Source organism: Erinaceus europaeus, chromosome 5 (genome assembly GCF_950295315.1).
Source record: "Erinaceus europaeus chromosome 5, mEriEur2.1, whole genome shotgun sequence".
Taxonomy (NCBI): Eukaryota; Metazoa; Chordata; class Mammalia; order Eulipotyphla; family Erinaceidae; genus Erinaceus; species Erinaceus europaeus.
Window position 1 is genome coordinate 9,153,670 of NC_080166.1, and position 19,653 is coordinate 9,173,322.

Sequence of the window (19,653 nt, forward strand, 5' to 3'; positions counted from 1 at the left end):
GGGAGATAGGTCAGCCTGTTATGAGCACAAAACCTGAGTCTTTGCACATTGCAATGTGTTCTCAACCAGGTGCACCACCACCTGCCATTGACCTAAAGCACGAAACAAACAAAAACAAACAAACAACCCCCCATATTCATAGCAGCACAATTTGTAACAGCCAAAACCTGGAAGCAACCTAGGTGTCCAACCACAGATGAGTGGCTGAGAAAAGTTGTGGTCTAGATACACAATGGAATACTCCTCAGCTATTAGGGATAATGAACCCACCTTCTTCCCTTCATTTTGGATGGAGCTTGAAGGAATCATGTTAAGTGAGATAAGCCAGAAAGAGAAAGATGAATATGGGATAATCTCATTCATGAACAGAAGAAGTTGAGAAATTAGAACAGGAATGGGAAGCACAGAGTAGAATGGGACTGGGTCTCGTGTACTGCACCAAAGGAAAGGACCCTGGGGGAGAGGGAGCTTTCAGGTCCAGCCTGGTCCATGTATGTGCTGGAGGAGACCTGAAGCTGGGGGTGAGCCAGTTTGGAAGAAAACTGAGAAAATTTGATACATGGACAACCATTAATCCTCCCAATAAAAAAATCACTATCATTTTTAGTTTCCAGAATTAGGCTAGGCAACAAGTTTTGGGAATTTGGATGTTTTCTAGAAAGCTCTTAAATAAAATCCGTGTAAAAGAATCTTTTAAAAAGAAATAAAATATATATCAGATTAAGCTTGAGGTACAGGACTGGACAGCAAAAACTCAGTTGGTTTGTTTTCCATTAATACCCTTATTAGACTCAATGGGGAGAACACACAGGTGGACAGTTTACATACAGACTTACATCAGAGTATCTGTGTGAGGATACACATACATTTCTTACAATAAGCAGGATAATATTTTAAATTCTTGCTCCTACAGCATTCCCAAATGAATATCCTGAACACCTCAGTAAGGGTAGAACACTGGACATAAAAAGGATAAGAATTTGTTCAGTATTTGATTTCTCCTTCACATCCAAGCTCATTATATAACATGAGGTATTTAAAACTCACAGTATTAAAAAAAAAAAAAGAATTCAGTCACATAATTATTTCATAAATATATGTAAAGCGGAAGGAAAGTTGAATGTCACAATTCAAAGGTGAGTAAAAACAACTTTGGGATTAATAGCTCTTGGAAATCTGAAAGCTTGCTAATACTAGGATTTCCAACTTGGCAATTTAAGGACAACCCTGCGGTTGGCCTTTCCTGACCTGTTGTGAAGTAAATCAGGCAAACTAATGTGGGCTAACAAGTCTTTTTCACACTGTTCGATCACCCTGCCTCTCTTTTTCTCTGCAGACATCGCCTTTCACCCACTCTGTCTAGCCATCCTCTTCAAAGCACACAAAATGGCCACTGTAACCCTGCTCATTAGATCACAGGTTAGTCAAGTGGAACTGCCTAGGATTCCCAAAGGAGAGCTATACTTCAAAACTCTGTCCATGTCAAATGAAGAAAAACCCCTGAGCATGGGGTCACCCAGATCAATGATCAAAAGAGACTGAGAGTGAAGGAGGTTGGGGTGGGGGGAGCGCAACCGGCTCCGTCTCCTTCTCCTTCTTCTTCTTTTTTTTTTTGTTAAAACACACACCAGGTCTGATTTATTATAAGGAATTCAGAGATACAATGGGATTTCTTTTTTCTCCGTCTCTTTCTTTCTTTCTTTCTTTCTTTCTTTCTTTCTTTCTTTCTTTCTTTCTGTCTGTCTGCCTTTCTTTCTTTCTTTCTCTCTCCTTTTAATTAAATAATTTGCTTCAAACAGGCCCTTTTAGTTGTTAAACTTAGGGCTTCTGGAAAGTCTTCAACTTATCCTGACTATGTCCCCCTTAAAAAGCATACTCCAGGAAATTCAGGTTTGGGAAAGACTTTTAAATATTTTCAAATACACTTAAGGAAGCAATAAAATTAATGGAAAATAATCCACCTTTAAGACTTGAGAAGATTTTATTTAAATATGATGGTAAGAATGTGTGTAACAGATATTCTGAAATAATAATAATAATAATAAACTCTTGGGCCTTTAAGGAGAGGAAATAAGAAGCCTGTCAATCAATGAATGTGCACCAAGTGACATGCTATAAACAGCAGATCTCTGGCGTTCTGTGAGGTCTCAGAGAAACCTAGAAATCTGCAGGTTGGTATGTCTAATTAACCCCATTTTTATGCCTTGGCAAAGTTATCACATTCTACAATTGATTTTGTACTTCTTAAATTTATTTAAGATAACACTAGTAATACTGTAAACAGGACATCAAAATTAAAGGTACAACAATTTATCTGAAGCAACATAGTATCAAATTTCACAAATGAAAATCACCAAAAGATCTGATTTTCCTAGTTTTCTCAAAAACAAGCGATGAAAGAACATTTTATCAGCGAATGCTAAAAAGACCATCTCACTGTCGATATGAAAGCAAAGCACTCTCTTTAGTATTTAATCAAAACTTGTAAGATAGTTCTAGTCATTAAAATACAGTCCAGATTTCATTATGTTGTTAAGCAAAATTCGTTAAGTTGGTTTTATGAACCCTCCGTCAGCAACAAAATATTCTGCCCAAAAAAAGAGCATTGTCAATGAGAGCAAACAGGGCACATGAGCAGAATGTATACTTTGTGTATGGGTGCTGTTTTTTCCTATATACTTTCTGGTACTTGCTTAAGAGTGTACTGTGTCATTTCATTAATCAGATTACTGATTAAAATAAGATAGAATTAACTTTAGCAATTATGTAATACTCCATGGAGAACACAATGGAAATGATGGAAATAAATTTCCTATAGTAGGTTAGTGAGGTAATCATGTTTTTGTCATATAATCTTTTAAATGACATTATTTAAAAATTTTATTTATTTATTTGTTTGTTTGTTTATACTGGAGCACTGCACTGCTCGGGTCTGATTTATGGTGGTGCTGGGGACTGAACCCAGGACCTCAGAGCCTCAGGATGAAAGTTTTTTGCATAACCATTATGCTATCTCCCTAGCCCTTAAATTACTTTTATGCTAATAATCAAATTGAATTCATTTTTAATTTTTAGAAATATGGGAAAAAACACTTTAAAGTAAAATATGAGATCATCAGATTGCTTGAGCCTATCGTGGTTGATATATATCTCTATTTTATTGGTATCTCTTTAGCACCTCGACCAGAAACTTTTTTTTTAAGGTTTTAACTGTATTAGTAGTGTTCTTTTCTAAGGAAATAGTCTTTCCTTTAATTATTTTGAGTGTTCAACGCTCCGTTAATAATTTAGAACAATAGTTCTAACATCTAGATACACACAGTATAGAATATTTTGTTGAATCTGACAATTCCATGTAACTCTAGCCTTTAATTTAATTTATTTATTTATTTATTTCTTGCCTCCAGAGTTATCGCTGGGGCTTGGTGCCTGTACTACGAACCCACTGCTTCTGGAGACCATTTTTCCCATTTTGTTGCCCTCGTTGTTACCCTTGTTGTCGTTATTATTGTTGTTGTCATTGCTGTCATTATTGTTGGAAAATAGAGAGAGAAATGGAGAGAGGAGGGGAAGACAGAGAGGGGGAGAGAAAGACAGACACCTGCAGACCTGCTTCACTGCTTATGAAGCAACCCCCTGCAGTTGGGGAGCCGGGAGCTTGAACCGGGATCTTTAAGCTGGTCCTTGCTCTTTAAGTCATTTGCGCTTAATCCACTGCACTACCGCCCACCCTCCTCCTTTACTTTTTAATTATTTTTTAAAGATAAATTCTTTTAAAATCTCTTCTATTTATTGGATAGAGGGGAAAATGGAGAAGGAAGAGGAAGAGAGCACGAGCCTTTTTTTTTTTTTTTTTTTTAATAAAACATTACATAACTTTTTTTTGGTCAAAGGAAAGACTCAACAAACATGACAATTCCTTTAGTACTAGTTCTTATTTGGTTTCTAGATAGTCAAGATTTTGCCACATACTTCTTTAAGCATGGTAAAGCTTATTTGAAAATGTGTGATTGAACATCGCTTACTTTTAAGATATTTTGGCAAGAGGTATGGATGTAATTCCTGGTACAGATTTGCTGATACAGATTTTAGAATAATAACTCTTCTTCTAGTTGGGTTTGTTCACTCATACAAATTTATAAAGAACTTTAACTCAAGAGTACTTGATCCATTCTGTGTCAATGAAGATTATATTTTACTTTAAATGTTTTTTCCCATATTTCTAAAAATAAAAAATGAATTCAATTTGATTATTAGCATAAAAGTAATTTAGGGGCTAGGGAGATAGCATAATGGTTATGCAAAAAACTTTCATCCTGAGGCTCTGAGGTCCTGGGTTCAGTCCCCAGCACCACCATAAACCAGAACTGAGCAGTGCAGTCCTCCAGTATAAATAAATAAATAAATAAATAAATTCATTTAAAAAGTCATTGGTAAGGGAAAACAGAAAGATGACCAAATTTGAGATTTCATTAAGGAAAAGTAGCAAATTCATAATGAAAAGATGAAAACTGGTACATTTGCCCCAAACATGCAAAAATTATGAATGTAATTTACAATGTACATTTACAATTATGAATATAAATGTACTCATATTTAAATAATTCAATTATTTAAATTCAACTTTGACAAGTACGGTTTAAAAAGAACTATTCTAAAACTGAATAAAAAGTAAATACATTCTCTCTTAATTTATATTTTTGTGTCTTGGACATAATGATTTATTTTTGGACAATAATAAAAGTAATAGTAATAATGATATCAACATTTACTGAATATAAATTATCTTTCACAAGAGCTTTTATTTATTTATTTATTGCTTTTTTAGACCCCTCTAGTAATAATTCAACTTTCTTTTCAATGCAAGATGCTATAGCATGATGAGAGAATATCTTTCTTTTATAGCACCAATAACAATTGTAATCCTTCAGCCAGTTGTTCTCTAAGAATTCTCCTGGCAAGCTTTAATTTTCATTTCATTACTTCTTTGTTCTCCTTGTCTAAACTATACACAAGTCACCCAGATTTTCCACTCTGCCCCTTTTAGTAAAACTCGTTTTGACTTGACATATTCTTAGTCATAACTATAATAAAAAATAAATAATCTATTAAAAAATGCTACATGTTAATACTGTACTGTTCTATGCAACTTTCAATATGTAGGCTCTTCTAGCCACTTATTGGCAATGAAAACGATGCCAGTTACTTGGGAAACTGTCTAGACAATCTCTATAGAACATTCTTTTTAAAATGTCATAATCTTAATTTCAGCTGTGGAATGAACTAAATTTAATCTATGTACACTATGCTAAGTAAAGCTGAATTCAGAGACTTGGATATGTTAAATTATAGAACTCAATAAGATGAGATAAAAGCATCCTTGACTACTCCTTTCCAACCAAGTAGTGGAAAACAGAAACTTTTTTTTGGTATACAATTTTTATGTGTACAAATTGAGAGTTTAGAGCTGTCTAGTCAAGTTAATTACCACTTTGCCATTTAGATACTGTCTTCTTCTTCTTCTTCTTCTAGCGTTTGCCCTTCTTCCGTAGCCAGTCAACAGCGTAAAGTTTAGATACTGTGATATGAAGCACAGGGAAGACTCCACTAGGTCAGTCAAGGAGGGAGACACGAGCTACTTCCTCTTCATTAGACCTTTGTAGAGAACTTACCTATTTGTATTGAAAGTTTGTATTATCCCTTTGTTGAAAACCACAAGATTATGCTTTTTCTCAAGATTAAATACCTAGGTAATTAAGTTGTGGTTGAATAGAGAAGTCTACATAGAAAGACAATGCTAAATAATGAAAAAAGAATCCGAAATACTAGATACCAGTAAACAAGAAAAGAAGAGATTCTACAGGTCAGAGACTCAGGTGTGAATTTCTACAAGAGCCTGAGTTCTGGGACAGTGGCATTCACTTTATTATGGCACCACTGCAAAACATACTTAGCTAACTGTTGTCATTAAAGCACATGTAAGTCATAGGTATAGGAAAAGCAGAAAAGGCACTAAGGAGAGCATGCCTGTATACGGATGTAGAGGACTAGTCTACTTATCTCAAAAGATAAAGGCAGGCTTTATATTATTATTATTATTATTATATATTTTTCTTCTTATATGAAGAAGGCCAAAAATGTGGTTTTCATATCTACTCAGAGTAAAGCAGTGCAAATTCACTGTCTGAAATGGACTGGCTTTCTTACCTGCTTTTTCTATGCCTTACGTTAAGGATGTCTGCCTCATTAGAAGCCTTGCTGGCTCCCTAGACTTTCTGTAGTCTGGCTTTGCAGATTACTGGTCAAAACCTTTAATTACAGTATATAGTTTGTGCAGCTGCCTGGAAATTGGTCTCGGGGTCAGTGGCTCTTCCCGTTCCCCTCTTTCCATTCTTTTGAAGCAATATTGCTGAACTGACGGCATTGTTCCGTCTTTCTGGTGTACTCTGTCTGCTGCACACTATGAATAGCTTTGCAATCACTCTATCAATTGGTTCTTCAACTGCCTTTAGGTTGTCAATTGTAATTCATTGGCTCTAGGCACCTTTTCTCTTTTCATTCTCGAGGGCTTTTCTTACTTAATTTGCAGTAATATTAGGGAATGTCTTCTTCAGACATGTCATTAATGTCTTCCTGATTATGAGGCTGAGAGTACATCTGAGTTTCATACATTCCTCTGTTAAAATCCTTCAGTATTTTATCTCTGTGGATTGTGAGGGGAATCCTTGCCTTCTTAATAGGAATTTGGCTAAAATCTACTATTCTAAAGAGTCTACATTAAGGGTGTGGAACTATACCCTGGAGTCTTATAATCTTGAAAACCACTATTAATCACAAATTTAAAAAACAACAACAATGACTTGGGAAAAAAAAAGAATCTACCTTAAAATATTCTTATCAAACTTAATATATACCACTTTACAACTTTCAAATATATGATTTTTTTGTAACATGAATTAAACTTTCAGATTATCTTCTCATATGTTCTATAAAACTTGTACTCTGAAATCTAGTTAACTAGAAAACAAACGTTAAAAGGCTTTTGATTACATAGAAAGGTTTTTTTAGCCTTTTCAAAAGACCTATATTCAACTCCTCAGACACTGTTTTGGAGAAAATATAAGAAAACATTCAAACTATTCAAAATAACCTCTTATTATGCTTTTGAATTACAGGAAGTTTATTATTCATCAGAGAAGAGAATATACACGTATCTCCTGATCTATTAAGAAAAAAAAGAATCTTCAGTGTATTATGTCTCAAATCCTTAGTTCTGGATAAAATCCAACAGATTAACCCCTCTCATTAGCCTCAGCCATAGCAGAGTAACTAAAGGTATTTCTAAGCAGACACTATGTAATAATAATGATGATAATAATTATCATAATGATAGTAACTAACGCTTATTGTGCTTTTTATCTTCAAAGCACCTTACTGACATTAACTATGTGTCTCTTTTCAAATTAATTTAACTCAATAAATGTTTTATTAACTTGTAAGTTATGGAATATGTAGTGACTGAGTTTTCTTTTGCAAAATAAATAAATAAAGGGGACTAAGGGCCACAGAAATACCTCTGTTAACTTTTACTTCAGAATCATTGTCAGTTACTGAGTAAAGGAAATAGATGCTAGCTTTTATACAATGAAAAACTGAAATGCATATATAGAATTGTTCCTCAGTAAAACACTGCATCATAGTGACCCAGAAAAAAAATAAAACAACATCCAATAGGATATAATAACTGACCTTAACATTAGTAAAGGTTAGTCATTTCAAAATATTTGAATATAAGGAGAAAAGTGTGGAGTCTAAAAATAAAAACAATCTCATTTCACTAGTGTAATGAACAGTTTTATACTTAAAAAGCAAATTGTATTCTTACTGTATCAAATTGTTGCTAAGAAATATTTCATGTTTCGAAAGGGTCTCATATTTAACACTCTCTATGAGAAATAGAAGTAGTAAAAGACATCTTATAATTGCAGAAATTGAAATCACTTTTATATAGGTAAAATAAAGGCAACTGATAAAAACATTAAAATATTATTCAGCCAAGAAGCAGGCAAATAGCTTGTTTAGATAGTGTGCTGTTTTGCTGTATGTGTGTGTGTGACTCAGGCTTAAGTGAAACTCCCACTGTATTGAAGAAACTTTGGTGCTGTGGTCTTGTTCTCTTTCTTTTTCCCTCCCTCCCACCCTTTTGCCCTCTCTCTGCTTCTATCTGGATTTAAGATCAATAGTTATTTAGTCAAGATATCCAACAAGTGGGGCCAGGTGGTGGTACACCTGGTTGAGCACACATGTTACAAATATGCAAGGACCAGGGTTCAAGACCCTGGTCCCCACATGCAAGGGAAAAACTTGGTGAGTGATGAAGCCATGTTGCAGGTGTCTCTCTGTCTCTCTTCCTCTCATTCCTTCCCTCTTAATTTATAGCTGTCTCTATCTAATAAATAAATAAAGATAATAAAATCTTTTAAAAAATAGTAACTCATTATTAAGCAAGGTCCTCAAGTGGACAAAGACATGTATGCACACAAAAATACAAGAAACCCAGCATCAGTAAATACAATAATCAACAAATCAAAGCTTTTTCAAAACTATTAATATGGTGATGTTTCATGGAAGATAAAATTCATAATCAGTATTGGTCAGGTATGATGGTAGGGGAAAAGAAAAGGAAAAAAAAATCCAAAGATGGAAATAGATGAATCAGACTGGGTAAAAGGATCATAAAGAAGTCCAGATAAAGTTGATGCCAGCAGAGAGGCAAATATTGGCAGACTCAGAAACAGTCACTCATTCAAACATGGCATTGAACACAAGGGACAAAAACACCTCACATTTGTGTTTTTCAAGTTGCTTACAATCTTGAGGGAGTAGTTAGAAGAGTGAAAACACAATTGATTCTAATATAATGACCATGTTAATCTCAGGATGCCCTGTGACGTCCGGAAAGAGAGCAGCAAGGCCAGTCATAGATGTGCAGAAACAGTACTTGACGTGACCTTACCACGTCTTTTCCTACAGCAATGGGATTCCTTAGTAATAAGAGAGTATGAATGAGAAAAGGAACTTTGGTTATCAAGCACATAGAAGATCTGTAGAGTTTCATTTGATTCTAGAAAGATTCAGAAGATAGCATGGGTTTTTAATATGGGTATCAAAAATAGATATGAAGTTTTTTTGGTGGACTATGATAATTAATAAGAGAGAGATCAAAAACTATCATGAAATGGAAAAGTACTACAGAGGTGGGTGAACTGAGCACTGAAATGCCCGGATAGGTAAACAAAATGGGTAAGAGGAGCGATAATTGAAGTTTGCTTGCTTTACATAAAGTGAGGATACATATGCGACTGAAAAAAGAAAAGGAAGGAAGGAAGGAAGGAAGGAAGGAAGGAAGGAAGGAAGGAAGGAAGGAAGGAAGGAAGGGAGGGAGGGAGGGAGGGAGGGAGGGAGGGAGGGAGGGAAGGAGGGAGGGAGGGAGGAAGGGAGATATGAAGGCTCAGTTAAATCAGGATTGACCCAGATTTTCCCTGCCCTCCAGCAAATTTATTCTCCTACTTTGGAGATAACAAAGTGAAGTTCTCTTTTTTAACATAGTTGTCCATGGGAATTTTATTAATTTTGAGTGGGAAAGATACATTCTCATAACATAGCCAGGTGAGAAGATACAGAACACACATATAGAAAGGTATGAATAATGAGATCAAAGTGGCTATATTTAAAATCAAGTGTACAAATTAATCCTTTCAAGGAATGCATACAGAAAGAAAAACTGTATGAATGGTTTAGTAGTGCTTTAATATTCTTAGCTACAAGTTGAGTTATTTAAAATATATTTGTTACAGCGGCATTTTTGCAACTATTCAAGCAAATGTCAATGTGGATCCACTTGTAAATTAGTACACATTTTCAAGAGATTACTGAGTCATTCAGACTTCCAAGCCCTCTTGTTGTTTTCCCTGAGATTCAATTATAGCAGTGAGAAGTACATCTGTAAGAATTGGACATGAAATAATTTGTATCTCATATCATTTTAGAATAAGTATAGGTCCCATAACAGAATTTTCAAACTGCTTACACAATAGGTATGTACACTACTCTATGTGAAATCAAATCAGTATTCTAAAATGCTGCCAAGAAGCAGGTCAAGAAACTTGGAAGATTCTTAAAATCTAAAGTATATGACAGTATACAATTATTTTACAAACATGGATATTTCTTCATAAATAGGGAAACAATATTAGATTAAGACAGTAAGTAGTCTACATGATTTCAGTGCTGCCTCACATTTTCCACAAAAAGATTTACACAAAACCTGCTTCACAGAGCTACAAAAAAAGAAATTCTCTATTATCAGATAATACGAAAGTAAAAATTAGGAATGATCAGTTTTATTCAATACAATGCCCAAAAGATGTGACTGTTTAAAACCCTTACACTTTGTAGGAAGGGAAAAATATACACAATAAAGGAATAATCATCTGTAAGTACGAACTATAATTAAATGGAAGAGTTAAGGCACATAGCACTCCACCAGAAGATGTATATAGATATAAATGTGATAGTTTAATAAAGTATTCATGATACATTAAATACTGAAAGTATTTCTTCTAAAACATGAATATTTATAAGCACAACAAGATGTGGCCTAAAAAATGTTTGAAATACTTGCAAATACACTTCATATTCTGTACTGTTCACACACAGCAGTACACTGTGTGCATGTCATAATAACAAACTGAATTACAACTGCATGAAACTGTAGAAATACTGCATCATGAGATTTTCTTCAGTGCTGACAATATGATTCACAAGAAAGATTTTCTGGCGCTATGGTAAAGCAAACCAATACAGTCACTTGACCTTATAATTCTACCTAATTTTTTTATTTGAAGTTTTCATATTTCTTAATGTCTGCCTTCATAAAGATATTTGGCAAATAGTTGACACAATATTTTGAAACAGTATTTCTAAAAAGGCAAATTACTTTTGGTTAAAGATATCAACAAAAATAGAGTCATATTAAACTGCTGAACGGAAAATTGATTTCTTTCATTTGGACAAACTATGCCATTTATAAAACACAATATTTCCCAATAAAATAAGTTTTTTCAAAAAGTCCAGAAGAGTCACAATCAATGATTGTGTAGAGGAAAGTGAAATTACATTTCCTGGCTACTCTATCGGCTGAACTTCTCATCAAATCCTACTAATGTACTAAATAACTTGAGACCTGAAGCATGTTCACCTATGGGAGTTGTGAAAACAAATGAGATAAAATTATAATTAGATACAAATAAAAGGCAACCTATTTATTTATACTTAAGAGTCATGTTTTAGAGTTCTATCATTTAAAATAGAGCAGAAAATCTCCCATTTGAATCAAGGGGGATATGTGACATAATCATGGATTATTATTGTCTTTTTTTTTTTTTACATTCCGTTTTCTATACAAAAAAAAAGCAAAACAAAAAACAACGGTATGAATAACTCCCAGGAAACTGTGGTAATTACACTTCCCCGAAGTGAATATAACAACAAACATCTGTTTACAAGAACTGTTTAGCTTTCAGAAAGCATGGAAACGGTGTTCTTTTTCCCAGTGTTTTGTTATTTAGGGGGGAAAATTTTTTTTTAAAGATATTGCTATAACTATTTCTCAAGACACAAAAAAATCTTGAAATTCTGTTAAGCTGAACACAGGTCATTACCAGGTATATTACAGAAAGGGAAACTATGCAATGCACAAGACACCACTTGTATTCTAAAGGGAAACAACATAACTGGGCAGACTGCCCTGAGTTTATGGGTTACAAGCAATTTTAACTATTGTCTTTCTATCTGAAGTCAGTTCTCTATATAAAGCAATGCTCACAGCAAGCACAAGGAGTAGACTAAACATATGACTTTTTGATGATGATTTTTATCCTTTGTTAGGATCTTAGTGATAATTTAGTTGTAAGGTCAGTAATATTCTGGTGTCCTCATTGAGTGACAAATGAACTCTAAAAGTTATACCCTAGTGACAGGGTAAGTAATGATGACACTTTTACACAATGCATAAAATGCAATGACTTTTAAGGGGGGGGGCTATGACTCACTGTCTTTTCTTAACTGTATCAAGAAATTATTCAATATTTGGTAAACTGAATTTCATTTTCCTAGACTGTGAAAATAAAAAAAGAGAGAGATTTGTGGTCCGGGAGGTGGTGCAGTGGATAAAGCATTGGACTCTCAAGCATGAGGTCCTGAGTTCAGTCCCCAGCAGCACATCTACCAGAGTAATGTCTGCTTCTTTCTCTCTCTCCTAACATTTCTCATGAGTGAATAAATAAATCTTTAAAAAAAAGAGAGAGATTTGCCTAAACATTAGATATTTTACAGAATAAAACAACATCATCTTAGCACTTGGCGATTCCATGAAGTACAAATAGTAGGTAAAATAAAATTACTTTCTGTTGTTTACCTCTGAATATTTCTATTCTCCACCATTCTAAGGCTATTGTCTATATAATTTTATGCTTCCACTTCATCATCTCATTTTTTTATTATCAACAGCATATTAATTTAATTCCTAAAACTTTGCTGGTGGTATTTCCAACAAGATATCTTAACATTTATATTGAGAAACTACTGTGCTTCAAGCAATGGGAAAAGCAGAAAGCTTCCCTTTCTTTTTCTATCAAATCCAAAGTAAGCATGAACACTTGCTAATTTTTGACAAACGTTAAGGTCTATAATGTGATTTGTTCATGTATGCTATTAATGAAGTTTAAGTCATTACGATGCTGCACAGTAGATATAACTACAGGGATAACTATGCTTTATGTAAAGCAATCCTCCAAATGGCATTTGGAAATACCACTACAAGAAAATCTTTGCATGAAAATTCACTTAAAGTTCTATTAAGAAAAAGGAGCTCTAAAGTCACTTCATACATGTCTAGCATAATTTTCAAATTATTTCTGTGACTATACACATACATCCTCTGTCTTACTAAAAAAAAAAAAAATGAATCAAACGAGATTTGGTCTTCGAGTAGACAGAGCCAGCCAAAATCGTACAAGGCATACTCAGAAGCAATTAATTGTTAAAAGTTTCCTTTATTTGACGTGGCAGTCTCTAATTCCTATGGAGAACTATCAAGAATTAATATTTTATGTTTTAAAAACATCATTAATTTCATTGTTGTGATGTCTAAGGAGAACAATTTCTTCAATTTAAGAGTAAATGATCTTTTCAGCTACTGCACATAAGTTAAATAAGATGATGTGAAGTCATGAAATCACTTGACTCACATCAATTCCATTTGATTTAAACACGGTGTTGACAGTACAGACTGTCATATTGTCTATGTGTATTCAGTAAGAAGCCATATTTATATATGACCCCACAATGATTCACAGAATAACACTGCATTTTCAGCAAAGCTTCTTATAATCGTAAGTTAACTGGATACCCTCAGCTACCAGCCACTCTATACTATTAAACCTGTTCTACAGACAGAAACACTGGTGCTGAGAAGTTAGAACTTTATTAGGTGAATTAAAAAATCCACATTTTAAGATCTAGTCAGGAAGGTACCTTACATAAAACACTTAAAATTTACTCATGTATGACTCTGCAAATATTCGTGTATTTTTATTTTTTATTGTATTTACTATTACCTATAAGATATTCACAAATTGTAAGACAGAGTAAGTTACTAACTGCCTAAATGTTGGATGAGGTAACTAAAAGACGTAAGTTATTCTTAATAAGAAATCCTTTCCTTGCTTTTCTGGTTTTCAAAAATGTCAAGAGAAAATGCTCTAAATATAGTCTCTCTACCTTCTACTTGAAACTTCAAAGCAAATCATCCAACTGAACCCTACTTGCCTATATAAAACAGTTGTGTGGGGGTCGGGCGGTGGCGCAGTGGGTTAAGCGCATGTGGCGCAAAGCACAGGGACCGGCGTAAGAATGCCGGTTCGAGCCCCCGGCTCCCCACCTGCAGGGGAGTCGCTTCACAGGCGGTGAAGCAGGTCTGCAGGTGTCTTTCTCTCCCCTTCTCTGTCTTCCCCATCTCTCTCCATTTCTCTTTGTCCTATCCAACAACGAATTGCGTCAACAAGGGCAATAATAATAACCACAACGAAGCTACAACAAGGGCAACAAAAGGGGGGGGGGAAATGGCCTCCAGGAGCGGTGGATTCATGGTGCAGGCACCAAGCCCAGCAATAACCCTGGAGGAGGGAAAAAAAAAAACAAACAGTTGCGTTCCTCTTTTACAGGTGCAAAGTCGGACACAGATACAAAGCTAATTGCCCACAAGTCCCACACTAAGTGTGCGGGAGCTCTAGAGCTGGAACATGCCATGTCTTTGGCTTCTTTCATATTTCAAGCTAAAGGGCAGCAGAACTCCTACTAATCCTATTCTGATACCCTTCAAGGAAAACCATCGTTTTTTTTTTTAAGGAAGAGGAGAGACATGCCTGAAAAGAATCTTTCACTTTATGTGGGTTAAAAGTCACAAAGAGGTTGTTTTTTTTTTTAAACTATTTACATATCTTATTCAATTAGTGGCAGGAGGGAGTCCGGTGGTAGCGCAGTGGGTTAAGCTCACATGGTGCAAAGTGCAAGGACCGGCATAAGGTTCCCGGTTCGAGTCCCCAGCTCCCCACCTGCAGGGGAGTCGCTTCACAGGTGGTGAAGCAGGTCTGCAGGTGTCTTATCTTTCTTTCCCCATCTCTGTCTTCCCCTCCTCTCTCCATTTCTCTCTGTCCTACCCAAAAACAACGGCATCAATAACAACAATAATAACTACAACAACAATAAAACAAGGGCAACAAAAGGGAAAATAAATAAATATTTTTAAAAAATTAGTGGCAGGAGTAAGTAGCTCCACCGAGCCAAACATTTGCAAGACGTAATTTCAGGCTTTTATAAGAGTGATACATGCTAGGAAATGAAATTAAATGTAAACAGTAGAGAGATTGGTCTATATTAAGATGTAGCTATTGGCATCCCATTTAAAAGAGAAGACATCAGTTTTCAGCCCGACGGATTACAGAATAAAACATACTGGTTTTAGTCACCAGTGAGCATTCTGAGGGACAAAAATACATGGCATCTGATAACAAGTGTTGTATGGAAAAGCACCTGGCAAGTTTTCATTCTTTGAGAAACTGGACAAAGGAAGAATTAATTAGGGTAAAATAAAAGTTAAATTATCAGGCCTATAGCATTAGACAGTAGATGGCAGAAAATCTTCAGATAAGTCCTTTACCTTTGCTAAGCAATTAAAAAAAATCTGTATCTTCTAAGTAGGGATAGGTATGTAAATATAATCTTTATTGGACTGATGCAGGTTTCCCACTTTCTAAGAAAACCAAAGTTTCATGTTGAGAAATAGCCTACACTGCATATTGCTAATTGTAGGCATTTTCAAAAATTCTAACGTGGCAGCAAAAGAGAAACAGGCAGGATTAAACAAAAAGTTATCACGTTAAGACGACATACCTCTTGTACTGATCGAGCGGCTGGCTTATCTTGATGATTGGCCAATATTAAAAAGGGTAAAGTGCATAACTGTGGGTGCTGAAGAGCTGAGTGTAGTTCATTTCTAGAAGTTTCTAAGTCATCTTCTGAAGAGGCACTGTCTAATACAAAAATTACCCCTTGAGATCCTTGATAGTAACGACTCCAGTATTTCCGGATATTGTCAGCCCCTGTCAAGACCAAAACAAATTCTCCTTTTAAAGACAGCTTTCATCAACTGAAAAATGTTCCCAACAGCAATTTCTATAGGGAACCAGTGCAGCTTTTAAAAATTAAGTGCAGAGATCACGGTTGATGAGAACAAAGAAGTCATTAGGCTCTACTGGGAAGGATGTGGTCTTGGAGAGCACAAAAGTTTCAGAGTCATTCTTCATGCCTTTAGTATCCAAATACGTGAGAAAGAACTAGGATAGTTTTTTTTTAGATTTCAACTCAAAAGAATGTTTTCAGATTTTCCATAATAGCATTAGATAAACTATGGTCTCTGTCAATAAAACTTGATTGAACACAAAAAATTGCATAGTCTCATGGCTGACTGAGGTTTCTTTCCAATATACTGATATTATCTTGGTGGCAATTTTTTTTAGGATTTTCTCTTTTTTGATTTGTATTTATTATTGGATAGAGACAGAGAGAAACTGAGAGGGGAAGGAGACATAGAGAGGGGAAGGACCAGAGAGACACCTGCAGCACTGCTTCACCACTCATAAAGCTTTTCCCCTGCAGGTGGGGGCCAGAAGCTTGAACTCGGGTCCGTGCACACTGTAGTGTGTGCTCTTAATCATGTGCACCACTGCTTGGCCCTGGTGGCAAATTTTGAATATCTATTTATTTTAGAGAGAGAGAGAGAGAGAGAGAGAGAGAGAGACCACTCTGATATATGTGGTGCTAGGTATCAAACTCAGAGAAAAGGCATACGATTCCAGAGTTCTACTCACTGAACAGTTGGCCAAAAAGAACAGTTTTCTAGTGTGGGCAGTCTTATTTATTCCACCTATCAAATTAAAACTATTAACACAGTATGTTTACCTGTCAGAGTGCTACAGTGTCTGAGGAACTGAAATATTGGTCTTGGATATACTAGCATAAACCTATTTGACAATGAGGCCTCAATATGATGGGACAAGATCATTAAGGCAGTCAGTCTTATTCCACTTTTTATTTCTACAATCTAGCACAACTTAATAACTCAAAGTTCAATACAAGGATGAAGAAAATGAAGGAAGATGGATATTGAACAAAATTGGCCTTTATGCATTTTGAAACTATTGGGCTGTCAGAAACGTCATGATGCCTTTTTGCATACAAAAACACAGAAAGTGTCATTACAAAAACATAGAAAGTGTGTCATGACGTTTCTGACAGTCCAATATAAGGAAATTCAGAGACTGATGAATCCAACCCTCTGAGGAGACTGAGGATAGAGAAGTGAAGTGACTACTTTTCTCTCTTCCACCTAGCTTAGGTCACTTATATGCCCAGTACACTGCAAAATTGAGATCTTCATCTGAATTATGAAATAGCTTTCCCACTACATCACGATGACTGGTTCCTTTATTTGTGAATAGCGTGGGCAATATGTGTGTGCACTGGGTGGCTCGGGGGGATTCTATAACAATAATTAGGTTATGTATTTCATCACATTAGTATTTACAATCACATCTTAGCCCGTTTATAGTATACCTTGACTGTTTAGCTCCTATGTTGGATATACTACACTAAGTGCCGCTTATATAAAGCTTATATAAAGTATACCTTGACTGTTTAGCTCCTATGTTGGATATACTACACTAAGTGCCGCTTATATAAAGCTTATACTCTTTCTATGAAGAAAGAGTAAGGACTGGAGTCGGCAACAGTGTACTAATTGGCAAGAATGAGTTCTGTCCATCTCTTCTCAGCTCAGAGGGCAGGAGGGGAGATAGCGTGATGGTTATGCAAATTCACCCAGCTTGTGTTCTGTAAGAACATACTGGTGCCTTGAAATTGGGCAAGGGAAGAGTATTTTCTCTTTGACATGTAAATTGGTTTCCTTTTTTGATAAAGCACAGTGGTAACTAACTACCTATCTCAAGGATTTCATGGGTAAGTGAGTTAATACAGGTATCAATAAAAACACTTTAGCAAAAGCTTTATATCAGATCTTTTCCACCCAAGAGAACCCATTTACCCACTGAAGCTCATATTTTTTCTGGGAGAAACAGAAGGGGAAACAAAGAGCAAGATGAAGATTTCTGAAGAACACCCGTCAGTGCAACAGAAGCACTGTGGCAGGAGGCTGCTCTAAGAACATTAGATACTTTAAGAGCAAAAGCTCTGGGACTCTTGTTCGCAGAGGCATCTCACCCAAAGTGGGCAAGTCCCTCTAAGGGTAAAATCAATAACTAACAAGCCTCCAGCACTCCAGGCACAGCGCTGCTTTTAAAAAGCATAAATCATATTATTTTGAGAACAGAGAGATAGAATTAACTTGGGTTTCGGAGCTACTTTGCAGATTCTAAAATCTGGGGTAATCTACTTAGAAAAAATAAACAGGGAAGTTGGGCGGTAGTGTAGCGGGTTAAATGCACATGGCACAAAGCGTAAGGATCAGCGTAAGGATCTCAGTTTGAGCCCCGGCTCCCCACCTGCAAGGGAGTCGCTTCACAAGCAGTGAAGCGTCTGCAGGTGTCTATCTTTCTCTCCCCCCTCTTCTCTCCATTTCTCTCTGTCCTATCCAACAATGACATCAACAACAATAATAACTACAACAATAAAACAACACGGGCAACAAAAAGTAATAAATAAATATTTTTTAAAAAATTAAAAAGGAAAAATAAATAAAAAACAGGGACCGAGAAAAATCAAGGCTATCTGATGTTCACTAACCTTAAACATACAAATACAAGGGAATTTGAGGCTAGAAATTATTTAATATAGGGGACTTATTGCAGAGGTGAATGTGAAGCAACGGAAAACAAACAAACAAACAAAACTAGGAGAAGCGACACGTTAAGCCAGGGTCCCTAGACATAGAACCTGCAATGGTCCTTTTTATACTCCTAATGATTATAGCTGTGAGAAGAAACCAGGAGTGAAAGAAGCCACCTACAATGGGGGAAAGAACTAGGCAAAAATGTGGTTTCAGATATCTAGCCTCAGCTTGATCCTCTGAGTAGCTGGAGTATGGTTTGAACCACAGAAGTTGTCTAGTTCAAAAGCAAGGGGGCTGGGATATTCCATGTGTATATAGTCACTGGCTATAAGACTGAGGAACAGGAGGGGGTTATGGTGTGATCTCATAATCTCCCAAACATGTTTGGGTGAGGCCACTGCTGTCAGCCAAGGGCAGGCCTCCAGAGAAGGGTACAGGTGTGAGTCACCGGCAGCCAATACCCACAGCAGCTGGGAGATGGATGCACTGGCCCAGTAAAAGAGATCTGGGGGGAATCCCAATGGCAGCTGCCACAGCCCCATCATCCGTATGCTAGAGAATGATGCACAAGCTTGAGGAGGAGAAGGGTGGGCAGTGCTACCTGGCAGTAAATGGCCCAGACGTCAAAAATAATAATTGCACACATATCTGTACTTGAGTTTACTCAAGGTTTTTGTCAACATAACGAATGGGCAGCACACAGTTTTTATATACGAATGTACATATGTATATATAACATGCCTAACCAGAAATACTATAGAATTTCTTAGCGCTTGTAGGCGCGTCGAATAACTTTGCGGAACTTTTACATGAATAACTTTGCGGAACTTTTACATCCATAGCCAACCAAAACTTACAGTTGACCAAAAGTACCTCTGAAATTAATGCATAATTGTGCTAAATATTTTTTCTACATGTCTAGAGGATGATACTGTTATCACTGTGGTTTTATCAAAGAGGAAATCAAGGTGCAAATCAATTACAGAATCTACCCAACATTACATACATACATACATACATACATGCATGCATGCATGCATACATACATACATACACACACTATATATTCAGGCCCAGGATGATAAGAAAAGTTCACTTAGTGGAAAGGTGATGAACTTAAATATAGAAGTCAAGAGGGAAAGAGAGGAAGCCTTCTAAAGTAAAAGTTGTCTAAGTTCATATGTATA

General features: G+C 35.9%; 1 protein-coding gene across 6 annotated transcripts in view; it reads right to left on the reverse strand.

The window, feature by feature from the left end:
• ARL15 (ADP ribosylation factor like GTPase 15) overlaps nucleotides 1-19,653 on the reverse strand; it is a 486,820-nt gene that overhangs the window by 222,869 nt on the left and 244,298 nt on the right. For all 6 annotated transcript variants that reach the window (XM_060191032.1, XM_007518899.3, XM_060191031.1 and 3 more), the window contains one exon: nucleotides 15,514-15,722. In XM_060191032.1, coding sequence (XP_060047015.1) covers nucleotides 15,514-15,722 — 209 coding nt within the window. The remainder of the gene's footprint in view (nucleotides 1-15,513; nucleotides 15,723-19,653) is intronic.